The 18653-nt window shown below is 38.6% G+C and overlaps 1 protein-coding gene across 2 annotated transcripts in view; it reads left to right on the forward strand.

Moving 5' to 3' along the window:
• Positions 1 to 18653, forward strand: part of LOC149141957 (adenosine/AMP deaminase family protein) — a 240879-nt gene that overhangs the window by 127937 nt on the left and 94289 nt on the right. For both annotated transcript variants that reach the window (XM_089449110.1, XM_089449109.1), the window contains exons 2-9: positions 11935 to 12005; positions 12308 to 12399; positions 12491 to 12550; positions 12661 to 12894; positions 13052 to 13128; positions 13254 to 13323; positions 13517 to 13630; positions 13749 to 13815. In XM_089449110.1, coding sequence (XP_089305236.1) covers positions 11935 to 12005; positions 12308 to 12399; positions 12491 to 12550; positions 12661 to 12894; positions 13052 to 13128; positions 13254 to 13323; positions 13517 to 13630; positions 13749 to 13815 — 785 coding nt within the window. The remainder of the gene's footprint in view (positions 1 to 11934; positions 12006 to 12307; positions 12400 to 12490; positions 12551 to 12660; positions 12895 to 13051; positions 13129 to 13253; positions 13324 to 13516; positions 13631 to 13748; positions 13816 to 18653) is intronic.

Consider the following 18653-nt stretch of genomic DNA (forward strand, 5'->3'; position numbering starts at 1 on the left):
AATTTGCGATCGTGTTCAGTGAGTTGCTCCCTAAGCGCTTCCATTCAGAGCGCACTTCGAGAGTGGGTGTGAGGGGGGGGGCTTGGGCGCTCCCTTGTAGCATTGGGAAAAACAAAGGTCGGGTTGGTAACTCATGCATCCATGTGTGCTCCCTCCGTTGGATCCCCATATGATGATTCCCTTGACCATGGAACTTGACCATGAAGTCTTCTCCTCTTCATTACTGTCATTGTTCGCTTTGGGGCTTGAAACACCTAATATGGTTTTCCTTTAGCCATTCCTACCAAGGGAGGAAACACTATTGCAAGTTCAAAGCCCCAAATTTGGAAGGGAATCCTTGTTTGAGGTGTCAAATAGCCCTTTACATTAAAGCTTGGTCCACTTACATGCAAAAAATGATTATTGTACCGAATGATTTGTTGCTTGCTAGACTTTGTGATGTGATTGTTGGGTGGTTCCATAGCTATGACCTGAGCACCTTAATTAGGGCCCAGGACTCCAGAGAAGCATATTGACACCCACAAGTAGAGTGTTGAGAGCCATGGGACTCCAAGCGGAATCAGAGCATCACACACACCCTTGGGTACCTCCAACACCCACAACTTTTTGGAACTTTGCCCTATATTTGCTAACTTTTGGGATGATGCACCTGGACCTAGGAGCCCCCAGCCGGCTTAGCACTTCATGAGTGATGGCAGCGGATCTAGGGACCAATTGAGGATGGTTTGACCCCTTAAGACATGGGATGACTAGCACCCCCTTGGAAGCCCTCAACGTTGGAGTAGCGATTGACACTATGACCATTTGGACATCCATGAGACCGCCTTTATTGCCCCAAGATGGATTTTGGGGTCCATAGAGGGATATTGACAGAGATCTGAGGGCCACCCTTAGAGGCTGATTTTAGAGGGCTTCTACACTTTGCTTGGCGCCTCGAAGCCTCAACGCATGCCTCCCAAAGCCTTACTTATGGATGGCGTCAACATGTCAACTCACATATGTGGGCATTTCATTTGATTTTTGTTTTGGCGAGTGGGTTGGCTTGTAACCCAATTCATCATTGTAGTTTTACTTGAGATTAGGGGTTTTTAGGCTAAATTGATATTGTTCCTCGTATAAATAGACGAGAGGATCACTTTGTTAATTATCAACCATATGAATAGTGAGTGACTCCGTCCCTTAAGGTCGAGCAACTAAAGTTTCAATTTACTTATTGGGTGGGGGGGGCTTAAGGTCGAGCCCCGTTGCCGGTCCTTATGGTCGAGCAACTAAAGTTCCTCTCCTCTTCTCTCCCTCTCCTCTCCCTATGGTCGAGTACCTAAAGGTCCTTAACAGTCGAGCACCTGGTGGGGAGCCGGCAATGAGTGACACGTAACTAGTAGTGGGCTTGGGTCGGCGATAGCAAAGCCCGCCATAAAAACTACCTTACAAGCTGATACCGTGGGCGGGGGGTTTGGGGGCGGCGTATGGAAGGAGGGCTCCACGAACGTCTTTCATCATCACTTGGACTTGGATATTTCGACTTCTTTGAGAATTTCAGTCTCTTGTTTTAATGGGAAAAATGTGATCTATGGAGCGAAAATCTTATTGAGCATCTGTTCTTGTCTTTACAGAAGTCACTTTGGATCAATATGTGGATTGTTTTATGCATATTGTCTTGTAAATACCTTGTTTATTACAAATTTCTGATTTTATGTCTAATGTATGGAACAAATTTCTGGTTTTTATGTAAATACCTTGTTTATTACAAATTTCTGATTTTATAGCCCTAGGTCTTGTATTGCCCTAACTTTGTCTTTTCAAGTAAAGCGAATTGTCCCCTCTTGGAGCCTTGTGCCTGAAATTGTGTCTTTCCCTTGGAGACCTCTTTGTGTCACTTGTACCTCAAACCTAGAATACCGATTAGGTGACCTATACACATACTGGGACTCCTCGCATTGGTGCAGGTCCATAAAGAGCAGGGTGTTCTGGCTGTGGTGACAGCGGGCCACTACCCAATTGTTGTCTCTTGGTCTAATAATACCCTTGTAGGGTATCTTCTCCTAGGCCTGCTAGATTTTGCGGCAATAGGCCACCTCTTTTTTTAATTCTTTTATTTAAATTTGTAGTTGTGGGACATTTCGTATCAGTCACTCACGCCTTTTTTGTTTAACTTTTCCCCACATGATTTTGTGTATGGCCACCACTGTTTCGCTAGCCACATAGTAAAAATTTACCTAACTTTTGTCTTCAGCGGCCAGCCTGACTACTCTGCCACATTTTGCCACTTTTTGCTCCCTGCACACAGTTTCCTTAGCCACTGTATGGTTGGCTTTGTCCTGTGCTTGTGACTGTACGGTTGCTCAATTTGGCACTTCTGTTGACTGCTGTACATACTCTACTGAGATCTTCCGCTTCTATACGAATTCTGGCTTTTGCAATACTTCAGAGATTGTTTTTCAGAGGTTGTGCTCTGATACCATGTTAAATTCTAACTCCAGGTCGCTGGGGTTAGAATTTAAGATTACCCATATGAGTGAATCCATTAAACTTATTCTTTAAATTATGTAGGAAGTGAGGATATAAAATAGTGTGATGATCTAGACTAATTGTAGGAAGGAGAAACTTCAAAATAGTAGGCCAAGAACTCCTTAAGCTAAGGTCACATGGAAAGACCCTTTTGACCACGCCAAAATGCTATTGGTCCCTCAAATTTCAAACTGATTGAAATGCCTTGAAATCATACACTAACGATGTATGCCATACTTGGTCCCCAAATGTTTAGTCACCTGCTAAAAATAGACCTGCTTCAGAATCCAATGAAACTCACACCATAGGCAAATCTTCCTTCTGAATCCTTGAAATCCGAAATTGGATGTCTCTGAAAACTGCTAAAAATTAGCAACTTCTTAGATTTGTCTAAAAACAAAATCCCATGCATATCTTCCCAAAGGGTGTCCAAAACTATGATAAAATCATATAAAGTAGGACGTTGCAAACTCACCCTGATCGCACCCCCTAAATGTCATCAACCTCCCATACTTTAAACATTTCTTTGAATCTGTAACTATGGGTCACCTGCTGCCATCACAGCACCTAAACACTTGCACCTTTGATTGTCCTTCTCATGTACCTGCATAAAAATAACTCATCTGAATTCTGTCCAACCATCTATCTCTGAATAATAAAGACATGTGACTAGGTGCCAAGACTGAATGACACTTAATGAACCATTGATGCTGTGTTAGTGGGCTGACTGACCAATCCACCTTGTAATGTACTCCTGAATCGTTGATGTTGAGTGGTGAAATTTGTAACAATGAGCTCACCCCAAACAGTAGATTAACACTTGGATTTAGGTCAATTCCACTGTTAACACCACCCTTTCATGTATGCACCTGACCAATGTGTAGCTGAGTGGAGCAGTCCATTTTTGTCATCTATAAATTCTGATAACCATCATTGTGAGCCCAGCAGTCAGTAGGAGGGTCAATCGATTTCATTCAAAATATTTCAGTTTCTCATATCGAGTAGAGCTCTAGGCAGTGACTCCTGCTAAAATGAGCTAAAATGTTTACTGTTTAGAATCAGGCTAGGTTACCAGGATACGGATCCGGATTTGGATACGGATCCGCCAGTTTTTTGAAAAGCCAGGGTCCGGAAACGGCAAGTACAAGCAAATATAAAATATTTTATAATTTTTAAAATTAAAATTTATATAAATATAAAATTAAATACATAATTTTTCAACATGTAATTTTAATATACAATAAATAATTATTATATAATTAATTCCTAACGTATCATTTATAAATATTAATGAAATTTATATAAAAATAAAAAAACATATGGAAATTTTTAAATATATCAATTCAATATAATACTTTAAAAATAATATTAAGTTAATCATAATATAATTAATGCATCATTTATAAATATTTAAACATTAATTATTAGTTATAATTATTTATATTAAGCAAATTATTAAACTTATTTTAGAAAAACTATTTTTAAACTTGAAAATTTATTAAAATATAAACTTACTTTTTAAACCCTAAATAAAATATCTTCTAAATAAATACGAGTAGATTATAATCTTGACATCACATGTGTTAAAGTTTATAATATGTATTTGTATTAAATAATATAAAGTTTATAATATATCTTTATATTAAAGTTTATAATACGGTCAACATAGAAATAATATATTGTGGCCCGCCAACTCCCTCTCGGACTTCATATCCGCTCGTTCTTACCATTAACTTCATTCACTTGAATTAAAGTTTATAATATATTGTATTAAAAATAATACATTTCATTGTAAAAATAATAAATTTTATGACGTCCAACAACTCAGTCTATTTTCGCGTTGGGATTTTTAATCCATTTCTTAACATTCGAAATTGACTTGCGTTGATATTTCTGTTTAGAAATTTTGTGCTGAATTACAGTTTTTTACCCACCGAGAGAACTTTTTGCCAACATACAGTATTTACACACGGAGGGAAGACGGGCGGATCTCTACGGATCCGGATCCGGATCCGTCTCTGATCCGGGGATCCACGGATCCAACCATCAGGCTTGACGAATCTGGTAACATAGGAATTAGGAAGTACTACAAAGTAAACATGAAATATGAGAAAGTAAACTGTTGAGTGTAGCATAAAAACTATGGCTGAAGCAGGAAAATTGATAGCTTGGAAACTTGAATGTAAAAATACACACTGGTATTTAAAATAATAATTTATATATATATATATATATATATATATATATAAGTGATATGAATGTTACAATGAGGCCCTGCTTTTATATCTCAGCAGGTGACCTTTCGTGAATGGGCATGTCTTTTAGACATGCCTTCTCACCTAACTTAATGACTATTTAACCTAATTAATATTTAATTATTTAATATTTTTATTTATTTTATTTATTTAAATGTTGTGAATTATATTCATAACATAGCCACTTCCTTCAGAAGCTTTGTCCTCAAAGCTTTAATGCTGAGGGTTTTATTCACTTAGTGTATGTCGTCTCGATGTCTATAATCTGACCATCCTCTCGTCTTATAGGTCATCAGTAATATTTCCTTGGATTTTTTTTTTTATTAATAATTCTTTTAATAAGTCTAATTTATTTATTTATTTTTTATAACTCTGATTTTTTGTAATAATTTTTTCTTTTTAAATAATATATATATATATATATATATATATAATTGTTTTTTGTTTTCTATAATATAATTTTTTTTTTTTAATTAACTCTAATTTTTCTTTTATACTTCTCATTTTTTATATACTATATTATTATTATTATTATTTTTTAGTTAAGACTAACCTAAGTACCCACAGGGGATTTGAACCAGTGACCTATCGCAAGGAGTGCCTTAATAGTGCACCCATTCACCGTCAATCCAAAGCCCCGCGGGCTTTATTATTATTATTATTATTATTTTTTTTTTTTTTTTTAATTATATGGTTATAATTTATATATACTATGTAACTATATAAACTTTCTCTGATTCTTGTCTATCCCATTGGTGAAATCTGTTCCACGTAGCTTGCTTAAATTGCTTCTATTAAAACGCCGACATGATCTGTTGTGCAACTCTAATGACGAGTGAAAGGACATACTGGTCATAGCAAAATGGACAGAATGCGTTTAATGTAGCGGAGCCACTATACATACTTTTTAAAAACCTTATTAACGAACGGATGGGTGTAGGACCAACGGTCATGTCGTATGAGTGGAGAGTTGACCGGATTTGTGAAAAGGGGATCTTCGATCGACCCCTAATCTGAACAACGACAACCTTGATCCACATCGTGGAGCATGGTTCCTCCACGCCACGGAGCCAGGAGACACGGGCCACGGTTGCTGATGGGGGTCTGACCTCAAACTTTGCTAAGCCCGTTCCACGGGAATGACGCTGGGATCTGCGGACGCATAGTGGCTTGGTTTCCCACGCCGTGGACCAGACTAGAGAGGTGTTTATTGTGCGTGGACAGACAGGACCTTGCGAGGATAAAACTGACTGCATCTCAGAAGGATCTGATACATAGGAAAGTCGTAAGTAGGGAAGCATATCTAAGACAACTTCCTTTTCCCTGCCAATGTATATATTAAATGTTTGCACATACAGTTTGTCATTTCTCTGTGCAATAATTCTTTTGCCCTAGTACAGAGGGTCCTTTGTATCTAGTGATACCTCCACTATAAAATGGTCATGAGGGTTATCTTCATCCACAAACCCATAATTCAACAACAATCTTGCATTTGGCTGAGGGCCACACCAGACAACAATTGGTTCTCCTGCTTTGTATTCACGGTCTACTTCCAGTTGGACAAAATCACCTATAGCTTTCAACATTGCTTTACAGTTGCTCTTGTAAGATAGAAGAGATGGCCCTAGTGGAACAAAAGCAAACCTTCGTGCTAAACTGACTTTCGATAGTAGATTCACGCTGGTGAACTGAACCAAACGACATTACTGGCCCTTATTAGCCAAATATAAGTTTTGGTTCCTCCACTGAGAATCATCATTTTCGTTGGTAGAGGTATCACGGAATGACACTGAATTGCAATTTGGATTGGATATGTCCTGGAGACACTCCATTGGTCCATCAATACAATTAATGTCTTTGCTCTTATTGTCTAAAATCTCTGATGATGTTACTGACCGTGAACTTGCCAGAGCATCATCTTCCTGCTTTCCCGGTGAGGACCTATCTTCTGAATGACCTTCAATGTCACCATCTGAGCCATCAGTAGGAGAAGAGGTGTTGTTTAACATGGGAAAAGCTTCCTCACTCTCACTATCAATGTCAGATTCTTTGTTTACCTCCAACTCAACAATTTTGATATCTTCCCCTTCACCATAATTGGCATTGATTCCTCCACTTTTACTATGTGAATTGATATTTTTCTCTCCATTATCAGAATTAGCCATTTTCACTTCACTTTTCTCATCAAAATCAGAATCAGTAATCATCACATCTTCCAAAACCTGTTTTTTCTCAAGAGCCACCAATGGCAGTTTTTCATTAACATCTTCTTCCAACCAGGATAAATCTAATATCCTTTCATTGCCAATATCTACAACAACTTGCCCTTGCTCCGGGGTCATGGATGATAGTTTTTCATTGACAACATCTCCTTCATTGTTATGATATTGTACCTCTCCTTGTTTCTCAAGATAATCATCATCTTCATTTATATCAGCTTCATCGAAATCATCATTTTGATCATTTTCTGCAAATGATTTTTCTAAACGCTGAAATGCTTCTTGAATACTAAATTGTTCAACGTAATCAGGATGTGAACGTCATGGTACATTGTGCGACGAACTACGTTCAAAGGCCCCAATGATTATATCGTGTGCCATGGCTCTGATACCACTGTATCATAAAAACTATGGCTGAAGTAGGAAAACTAATAGCTTGGAAACTTGAATGTAAAAATACACACAGGTATTTAAAATAATAATAATAATAATAATAATAATAATAATATATATAAGTGATATGAATGTTACAATGAGGCCCTACTTTTATACCTCAGCAGGTGACCTTTCATGAATGGGCATGTCTTTTAGATATGCCTTTTCACCTAACTTAATGAGTATTTAACCTAATTAATATTTATATTTATTTTATTTATTTAAATGTTTTGAATTATATTCATTACATTGAGCACCTATCAGTCTAGATGTTATGAATATAATTCATATAAAAATAATAAATGTAAATATAAATATAATAATAATAAATAATAATTAATTAACTAATAGTTAGTTAGTTAGTAATGAAGAGGCATGTCTTAGAGACATGACCATTCATGAAAGGGAACCTGCCTAGGTATATAAGCAGGCCCTCATTATAATCATTTCACACATCTTTTATACATTCAATAATTCCTATATACAATTACTACTTGTCCTACGATAGATACTTACATATTTCAGTTCTACTGAATTATTCTGCTGCATATACGAACCTTGTTCGTTACATTGGTATTAGAGCCACATTGGCAGATCTCGGGCTTTGGCCATCGTCTTCGTCAACCTTGTTGTCATCACAACATTGAAGCGTTTCACTACACAAGTCCGGAGTTTCCCCGTTTCACCATTAGACCTTTGACCATTATATATAAAAAAAAATGTAGAAGAGAGAAAAGACAAAAAAAGGATTAAAATAGAAAGTAAAAATTAAAAAAAAAATGGGAAAGGAGGAGTATATTCAAAGAAGGAAAGAAAAATTATTTAAAAAAAAGAATTAAAAAAAAGAGGTTATAAAGAAATAAGTTAAAAAAAGTTTATTAAAAATAAATTTATATATTAAAAAAAAGGTAAACAAAAAAAGGGATATATTTTTTTTTGAGGTCGACGCCTGACAGCACATCCACGATTGCCACAACAACCACCATTTGGCCGAAGGTCAACACAATTATCATCCTCGATCTCCAGCTATTGACGCAACATTTTGTTGACAGTCAACATTGTTGCAACACACGCCAACACAGTTGTCGAAACCTTTGTTTCCTCACCGTACTCCATCCACCGCCTCCAACTTTGATACCCCCAACACCCTATTCCTGGGTGCTAGTCTCGACAAACCTGATACTTCTGTGTTGTCACAGTTGCCATTTCCGTCCCATTGTCAGCATTTGCTCTCCGCTGACTATTCCAACAAGCACCTATTCCAACTACCCCGCATTTCGTTCATCAACCCTACCGTTAGACATTCAAGCCAAAGTTTTGTCTGTTCCGACCAAGCTATCCGCTTTCTCCACCATCTTGTTTGCGACATTTTTTTGACCATTTGTAATCACACCGAATTCTTCCAAAGTCACAGTTAATGTAAATCTCTGCCCGTCACGTCCCTTAGTGCCGTTTTGTGCCCCTCAGGTGTATCGTTTAGTTCTATAAAGTAGAACTATATTAACTTATATAATTATTATTATATAGTTAGTTAATTATATAGTTTAACATTGCTATAGTTATTATATAGATAAAAAAAAATCGATATCAAATTATTACAGTATCTAAAAATAAAATTTAAAAAGAAAGGGGGTCAATTGAAATTAATAAACAATCCTAAAAATTTAACAGTGTTGATCAAGTTATTAAGTTATAAGGGGAATTTAAACTAAAGATGAATCCTGTAAACAAGTCAACATTCTAGATTAAATGTCCATTTTGTCTAAACGAAATTAGATATACATATATTCAAAAGAATTGCAAATTAAGTTGGCGTGTGTGGAAGATTATTTAGTACCGAAGAGCGTCAAGGTAATCCATATACACAAATTAAAAGATTAAAAGAAGAGCTCATAGAAATTCAGCAAAAAAATGAGGTATCGGAAAATAAATGTAAGGATCTCGAAGATCCATTTCATGAAGAGTCAACAAAAAGTAATGAAGAAATTTGGCGTTTAAGGGACCATAATAAAAAATTACTTGAGAAGGTCAAGAAGTCCAAAGATACCAAAAAAAAATTAGAGGAAGAAAATGAATGTCTCGAGAAGAAATTCAACAAGAATCTATCAGAAAAGGAAGAAGAAAATTTGTGTTTAAAAACCCTTAATCAAAGGTTATTAGAACAAATCAAAAATTTAAAAGATGAGAAAGATACTAAGAATAAAGTCAACAATCCAGAAAGCGAAGAGCTTTTACGTCTAAGGAATCATAACCAAGCCCTACTTACGCAAATAAAGAAGCTTAAAAGTGACAAGAAGTCACTAAATGACAAGTTAGAATAACTTCAAGAAGAAGTATTGAAGTCTCCAGTCATTTCAGTCCAAGTTGAAGATAAAGGAATAAATACCGATCTAGTCAATATCACAACTCAAGAAAAAGAAAAACCTATAGAAGTTAAAACCAATTCAGATATTGTAGTTCAAACAATGGAAATTCCAAGTGATGATTCAATAACTAACTCAACAATGGTAGTACCTGAAGTAAATCAGGAAATTGCCACACACATGATAAGAGAAAGTAAAACTGCAAGAATTCCTTATCGACATCCAAATCAAAAGAGTAGACAACTAAGTCAGCATACCTATTTGAACCATTCAGAACGGTAACAACAAATTTGTGTTCCAAGGAATACTGAAGTTTGTAGAGTCCAGTCCTATGATAACAATTCATTACAAATTTCCAGCGATTGGAAGATTCCACAGAAGATTAATCTTGGATGGTCAGATCCATTCTCAGTCCGACAATTTTGTTTATCACTCAGAGGATCATATCGTCTTGTATCAACAAAGATGAAAGTTTTGAGACAAGAAGATATTCGAAATGGGAAAAGAGATCCAGCCCTTTCATTAGTAAGCTTTGAGGACAAAGCTTTTTGAAGAGGGGTAATGTTATGAATATAATTCATATAAAAAATAATAAATGTAAATATAAATATAATAATAATAATAATAATAGATAATCATTAATTAACTGATCATTAGTTAGTTAGTAATGTAGAGGCATGTCTTAGAGACATGACCATTCATGAAAGGGCACCTGCTTAGGCATATAAGCGGGCCCTCATTGTAATCATTTCACACATCTTTTTTACATTCAACAATTCTTATATACAATTACTACTTGTCATATGATGGATACTTACATATTTTAGTTCTTCCGAATTATTTTGCTGCGTATACGAACCTTGTTCGTTACACTAGACATGATTGAGCAATAGATACTTTTATCTGAATCTATTTTAATTATAAGCTAGTATTCTCCTTGCAGTGAAATATAATCTTAAATGCCCTTCACAAGGGTTGAGCAACTTATGAGGCTACACATGAATGAACAATAGATACTTCTATCTAAATCGATTTTAATTATAAGCTAGAGTATTCTCCTTGCAGTGAAATATAATCTTAAATGCCCTTGATAGGTGAGAACATCACATTAACAATATTGCTGACTACCATGGTACAAATCCAATGTCTAAGGCTTAAGCATATTACAAGGGAGAATATTGTTCGAATGCACAATTGCCCAAAATTTAAAAAATGGATGCTTATAGGGCAAACACAACCTAAGCATTTAACCCCAACAGCTCTCAAGTCCTTTAACACAACTGTACTAGCAAACAGCTGCCACAGGATTCCCTTTGCAACTCTCACTCACGAGTGTTTACGACCACAATATTATAGGCCTCGATGCACACTAGAGATACATGCATATTTTTCACAGCATATCATATCATAATACATAGAACATCAACAAAAAGCTTTATTGACTTGTATTTGCAAGTGTGATTGTTAGTAACACTGAATGATTCATTTACAAACATCAAATTGTGTTATATCAGATCAGGTCAGATATATCCATTGACAGTAAATGTCGCAAACATTGGCATCTGGATAAAATCGGCAAGAGTCCAGAAAACCAAAAATATCGCAAAAATTGGGAAAACATTGGCAAACATTGGCAAAATTAAGATATCATCAGAATATCAGTAAAATTGGCAAACATCAGCTAGGCCAAAAAATTGCAATTTCGCGATTTTATTGCAAATAAAATCAGGATGTTTGCAACACTACCATGCTTGTCTTCTGTGTTCATGATCACACATGAATTCTGTCTGTGCTATTGCAGAGAGGGAAAGAGGATAAAAAGTTCTAATGTAATGCCTAAATCCATCTTGTTATTATTTTTCTCATAGTAGGAAGCAAATTTGAGTTGGATATGATTGGAGTTGCTCTCAAGGGTTATTAGACCAAAACTATGATTCATAATTGGAGTAATAATTCTGGTGGACCGTATTATTGCTAGTTCTTATTATAAACCTTGGCTGAACCAAATCTGTCTTGATAATCGGTAATGCTTATATAAATAAGGACTTTGCAGAGTGTCACGGGTTATTCATATTCATGCTTGGTGTATAGGGTCATATTTTGTTTTAGAGTTAAAGAAGTTTGATACCACATGTATTTCATTTTCTTGTGCAGAGAACTTGCAAGAGAGAGGAGCAAGAAGGGCCAATTAATTCTTTCTGATTTTGAAGATGTTATCTTAAAAGGTGCATTTTTTTTGGTATTCCTTGATTTCATATTGCTTTAATATTTAGGGTATAGATAAATTATCTTCATCTTGCATGTGAAGAATTCAGTTAAGTTCTATTTAAAAAAACCCAGGAAATTAATTGGGTTTTATTATAATAAGTTTTGCATTCAGTTGCCAGTGGTATATTGTTTATTTTATTATAATAAGTTTTGCATTTAGTTGCCGTTGGTATGTTGTTTAAGTTAAATTTCTACTTAAATAGCAGTTTGCCACTTTAATCTGCTGTGGCTGATGCTTGAATCTCTGGATTGTTAGCAGATGATCGCTCCCTGCAGGAATGCTTCAAGTTGTTTGACTTGATCCATGTGCTCACCACGGACCATGGTACCATTAGTAGAGTTGCTAAAGAAGTATGTTTAATAGTCCTTGTATAAATTCTTGTACAAAATTTAATGGATAATCCATATGTTGTGGACTTACTAATTCAAAATATTTAAACAGGTTATTGAAGACTTTGCAGCAGAAAATGTCATTTACTTGGAGCTACGCACAACACCGAAGGCAATTGACATTTTTAGTACTGCCATTTACGTCTTTTCTTGTTCATACATCAAAATTATGTTAAGTTGATAGATATATTTATAGAACGTTGGTTTTAATATTTCCTACAGAAGAATGACGCTATAGGTATGAGTAAGCGTTCATACGTGGAAGCAGTTCTTGCTGGGTTCAAGGCAGTAGAAACAGTGGAAACAATTTTTCTGCCTATCGACGGAAATATTCAACATATTGTTCCACTTGTGCAAGAAAATGGTTCAGCCAAAGGGCCTAGAATGTGCCAAATATTTGTCCGCTTGCTTTTAAGTATAGATCGTCGTGAGAATTTAGATGGAGCGATGGAAACAGTAGGTGTTGGTTTATTGGATTGTAGCACTTTATTGTGGTTCTTCCTCCAGTCTGAAAATTTTGCAAAACCTGCAGTCCATATTTCTTTTGTTAGAAGACTGTTCAGCAATGATGAGTCATCCATTTAATACCTCCTTTTTTTTGTCTTTTCAACAGGTTCAGCTGGCTTTGGATATGAGGAACTCGGGTGTAGTTGGCATTGATCTTTCAGGAAACCCTATAGTTGGAGAATGGTACATTAACTCTGCATTTTTTTTCTTGGACTTTTGTTATCATGATTGGAAGCACATTTAACAGCCTTTATTCATGGTACTAGTAGCATGAGAACAGTACTAATGGCTAACAAATATGGTTATAGGCAGACATTCTTACCGGCTTTGACGTGGGCCAGAAACCAGGGGCTTCCTATTACTCTTCATTGTGGAGAGGTGTGTTTGAAAATTAAAAGTTGATCTATACATCTATGTGATCAATTTCCTATTGATGACTAGATTAAAGCAGTTTTAGATTAAGTGTATTAGTGGGTGTTGTTCACAGTGAGCTAAGAAAGTAAATAGAGTCATCTAAACAGTCAATTAATTATTTTCTGATAAATATATATTCATAACCTAGTACATGTAGGTACCAAACCGGCAGGAAATTCAGGGTATGCTGGACTTTCATCCCGAGAGACTTGGTCATGTGTGCTGCCTTGATGATCTTGAATGGAAAACATTGAAAGCATCAGATATCCCGGTGAACTTTCTATTACTGATACTTTTCTCTAATAGCAATTTTATAGATTTTTGAGCTGAACTTGAGGCAAACACATCTTTGATTTGGATTATTCTGTTTGTGGATTATATTGATTCAGGTTGAGGTTTGCTTGACATCGAATGTCCGTACGGAATGTGTCACTTCAATAGCTGACCATCATTTTGGTTTGACTTTCTTTTGCTCTTTCCCTGTGTTGAACCCCTCAGATTGTTTGCAATTGCTTCAGTACGTCTCTTTGTTTGTCTACTTTAGAATAAAGAGACTTAGTTTGGATTAAATAGACTCTATCTACTAGAAGGTTTTGAATACTGACTCTTGACTACAATATAAAAGGAATTTCCATGGATTATGGCTTGTCCTTGTAAAGATTGATTTCAAAAAAGATAAAAGGCCTTTTCCTTACAATTTTGGTAAAAGATCCATCTGAAATAATATACTGGTTATCTGAAAAAGTAATACACAACAGAAGATGAAGATCTCAAAACCAGGGCAAAGCACCAAATTCCTACAAGAAAGTGTGATATTCCCACTTAACAATATTGCTAAGGGGAAATATCAATTTTGCCCAATTTTAATTCGCACTTGCACTTAGGAAAGGTGGGTTTAGAGGTCCCACGTGAATTTTTGAGTTCAAGGGAAGCCCAAACATTAGAAAAGTGGAGAAAAATTGACCTGCTAGTGGTAAGTGGGGGCCACCCATATAGAAATACAACCCACAAGGAAATACACACTCTTTGGAGGGAGATTGGTGGGGGAGAGTCGTAGTTGGGCCTACATGGGCATTTGGGAGGCTCTTTGACAAAAAGAGCAGGCAATCATTTTTGGTCATTCATTATTATTTGAGTTTTCTCTTATACTAGCATGCTTGAGCTGAAGCCAAGTCTGCAAGTGTTGTTGAGCACAAGAGGTTTTCAGGCGAAAATCTCACCCCTTACTTCAGTGGACTTCGAGTGCCAGCCCAAGGAGGGAGTCTCATCCCTTTCAGATCGATTCAGGAGCAACGTGGTGTGAGTGTGGGGAGTTTCTAGCAGCAGCATCGCAAACACTACGCAGTCCTTGGTATTGTTTCACGTGGGGATTGAGGAGAGAAGGGAATTTTGGGCTGAAACTTGGGGAGGAGTTCGGGGAGGATATTTGTTGGTGATTGCAGTCATTTTGGGGGCATTCAGCAGCAGGATTATTAGGTGGGTCAAATTTCCTAGCAGTAGTGCCATTGAGGGAAATTGGGCCAAAACTCCAAAGTTGGCAATTGGCCAATTCATTCGTGGGTTTTTGTGGTTATTTGGTGGAAAGCCTGGGTTAATTTCCGAAATTTTCTGAGCACCGGAGGAGGCCCTAACAGCTATTCTTCACAACCAACAACTCATTTTCAAGGCATTTTAGCGCAGAGCCAAAGGGAGATCAACCAATAGGTTTGGGGGATTTCATCTTCATCACTTGAGCTTAGCTAGCTTGCCTTGGGCAAGCCCAGGTGCATACTTTCCAAGCACCCATTGTAACCTCATGTTTTATCAATAAAATGGCTCAACAACGCAGTTTTTGGCTCTATCTCATGTTTTGATTTGTGGGCAAATTTTCTGTGTGTTTTTCTCTATGCATGCTTTGTTTATTACTGTAAATTTTCCTTAGGGATATTATAGTGGTATTAGAGCTCATAGTCTTGGATTAGCCTGTGGGGAGCAACATTAGTCCATGACACCAGAAGACCAACAAAACGTAACTTACAGGGGAGAGGTACAAAAGCATAGAGAGACAACTACAAATTACCCCAGATCTAGTGATAGCGGAACCAGATGTCGAAAGGCCAAACATGGGGGATAATGAGGGAGACAAAAGACGTAAAGAGGAGGAGTTTGGCCAACATCTTCTCAAGGCTGTGTAGGATTTGTCTAAAGGTATTGAGGAGTTGAGGCAACAAAATTGCAGTAACAACAGGGGCAAAGGAATTCAAGGGGAATTCCAAATTGGTGAGGGCTCTAGTATTTCACATCACCAAGGGGGTCATGGGCCCAACACACCCCTCATTCCCAACACACCACCCAGGTCCACTATTCCCACATTTATAGCAAGGGCAAGAGGAGATGTCCATGGGGGACTATTTTGTGGAGTATCAGTCTTATGGCTTGACTTTAAAGAGGCCATTACCTTCAGAGATTTTTGTTAGCTGAAAGGTAATAACAAGGGAAAGGGACAAGGTGGAGGAAGATACACCCATGGCACCGATTTACAATGCACCATGCGAAGATTGTTCCTCCCAAATTTCGATGGGTCATCCAAGAGCTCATCGAAAGCATGGGTTGAGTAGCTAGATGTCTACTTCCAGCTTAATTAGATGACGGAAGGAGAGACAATTAAAATTGCCACTTTGCATTTAGAAGGGGAAGCCCATGGCTGGTGGTTCCATGGGCTAACCACGATGGGGCATGTTGGAGTGGAAACCTACGAGGATTTCACTAGGAGGGTGTTGGAGCGTTTCGAGAGGAGAGACCCGGAGGAACATTCTGGGGAGTTGACAAGGCTCAAACAGACGGGAAGCGCTGAGGTTTACATCTCAAAGTTTCTGAGGTTGTCAGTGATGGACCCTGATCTATCAAAGGCCAAGAGGGTCTTCATGTTTGTAGAGGGGTTAGCAGAGCCATTGAAGGGATTGGTGAGGTCCAACAGGCCTACTACCTTGCGGGACGCAGTGGAGAGGGCTCGAGATCCGCAGGGTGCCCTACCAAAATCTAGAGCACCATTACCTCCTAGACAGGGTTTCCAACAGAGGGGAAGAGACACGAGGGCTCCACGGTCGAGAGCCAATCCGGGGCGAGGGCAGCTGGATGAGGAGACTCGGAGATACCTCAGGAGGAGGAAGTTATGTTTTTCCTGTCACGAACCATGGCACCAGGTCATAGATGCACAGTGGGCAAGGCCCATTACATTGAGGTCTTTTCCGACAGTGACCTGGAGGACGAGGTAGAGCTGGAAGTGGGTGGAGATGACGTCATAACACGTGTGGAGAGGGGAGCTCCCTTCGCACCAACAGGAGGGGTCCTTGCATCTTTGTGAGGGGTACCCAAGTTTTTGACCTTGAGGATTAGGGGCACCGTGCAGAGGCAACGTGTGTCAGTTTTGGTGGACAGTGGGGCTACCCACAACTTCATTGATGCACAGATGGTTTAGAGGAGGGGTATCACAACCAAGGAGTTTGGGGGATTTTCAGTTCTTATGCTGAGAGATAGAACCATGCAGTGCACTTGCTATGTTCCTACCTTGATAGTCACCACGGGGAACTATTCCGTGACATACCACTTTTTTTGTGGTAGATGTGCCGAACACCAATGCGGTGATGGGTTTCCAGTGGCTCTATTCGCTAGGTCGAGTCGCTATCGATTGGAGGAAGCTGGAGATGGAATTCACAGGGCTAGATGGAAAATTGGTGTTGTTGAGGGGTATGCACTCTTACCCTCCATAGACTGTTTCGGTCCACAGGATGGAGGTTGATTTGAGACATGGTGACATTGAGTGGGTCGTGGAGTTGAGGATTTTTGAGGCTAGGGGTCAGCCCAAGCCACCACACCTAGACATACAGCTATTTTGGATAGGTACCCAGTGGTGTTTGGAGACATACCGCCCGGGCAACCACCTGATCGGGGTTTTGAACATACTATTGAGTTGGAGTTGGGGGTACAGGCTGTGATCACTACCCCTTACAGACATCCTAAGGCATACATGGATGAGAATGAGAGGGCCATTCATGAGTTGTTGGCACTTGGGCACATCAGGCCTAGTTCCAGCCCTTTTGCTTCATCGATTGTCCTGGTGAAGAAGGATGGGTCCTTACGCATGTACATAGATTACCGGGACCTCAACAAGAAGAACAAAAAGAACCGTTACCCCATCCCACACATAGATGAGCTGATGGACAAGCTGAGGGGGGCTAAGTTCTTCTCCAAGATTGACTTGCGCTCGAGGTACCATCAAATTAGGGTGAGGGACCAGGATGTCCCTAAGATAGCTTTCAGGTGCCACTATGGGCACTTCGAGTTCTTGGTTATGCCCTTCGGGCTAACCAACGCACCGACCACCTTCCAATCTTGCATGAACCACGTGTTTCATGGGTAGTTGCAAAGTTCGTGTTGGTGTTCTTTGATGATATCTTGATCTATAGCCGACCTGGGAGGAACATATGCAACATTTAGAGACAATGTTGCTTATTTTGGAGGAGCAACAATTTGACGCTAAGTTGTCCAAGTGTGAGTTTGGTTTGACAAAGATGCTTTATTTAGGGCACATTATTGGCGAGGATGGTGTGAGAGTCCACAAGGAGAAGATCAGTGCCATTCAAGATTGGCCAGAGCCTTGGAATGTGACAAAGTTGAGGGGTTTTGTGGGCATCTGTACCTACTACCGGAAGTTCGTGAAGGGCTTCTCAAAGTTAGCAGTTCCCCTCATTGATTTGATGAAGACGGGGCGTTCGAGTGGACAGATGGGGCACAGGAGGCTTTTGAGTGCCTCAAACAGGTCATGAGTAGTTGCTTGGTGTAGGCACTCCCTGATTTCGCACAACCCTTTGTGCTTGAGTGTGATGCATCAGTGGAGGTTGTAGGAACAGTTTTGATGCAGGGGGGACACTCGATAGCTTTTGAGAGTCGGAAGATACCGCCCCACGAGAGATTGTACTCCTTTTACAACAAGGAGATGCTAGCCATCATGCATGCACTAGCCAAGCTCAGGTAGTACTTGGTGGGAAAAAGGTTTTGGGTCAAAACAAATCATAACGGTCTCAAATTCTTCTTGCAACAGAAGCAGTTGTAGGAGAGGCAACAAAAGTGGGTGAGCAAGCTCTAGGCATACGACTTTGACATCGATTATGTCAAAGGGAAGCACAACATGGTAACTGATGCGTTGTCCAGGAGGCCAACTACCCTTTCGTTGAGGAGCATTGCACATGATTGGAGGGCACAGTTGCTAGTGGAGTATTCCAAGGACTGTTCTGCATGTGAGGTCCTTAATGGTG

The sequence above is a fragment of the Pinus tabuliformis genome, chromosome X (assembly GCF_031772625.1).
Source record: "Pinus tabuliformis cultivar Carrire ecotype Pingquan chromosome X, CPIR1, whole genome shotgun sequence".
Classification (NCBI taxonomy): domain Eukaryota; kingdom Viridiplantae; phylum Streptophyta; class Pinopsida; order Pinales; family Pinaceae; genus Pinus; species Pinus tabuliformis.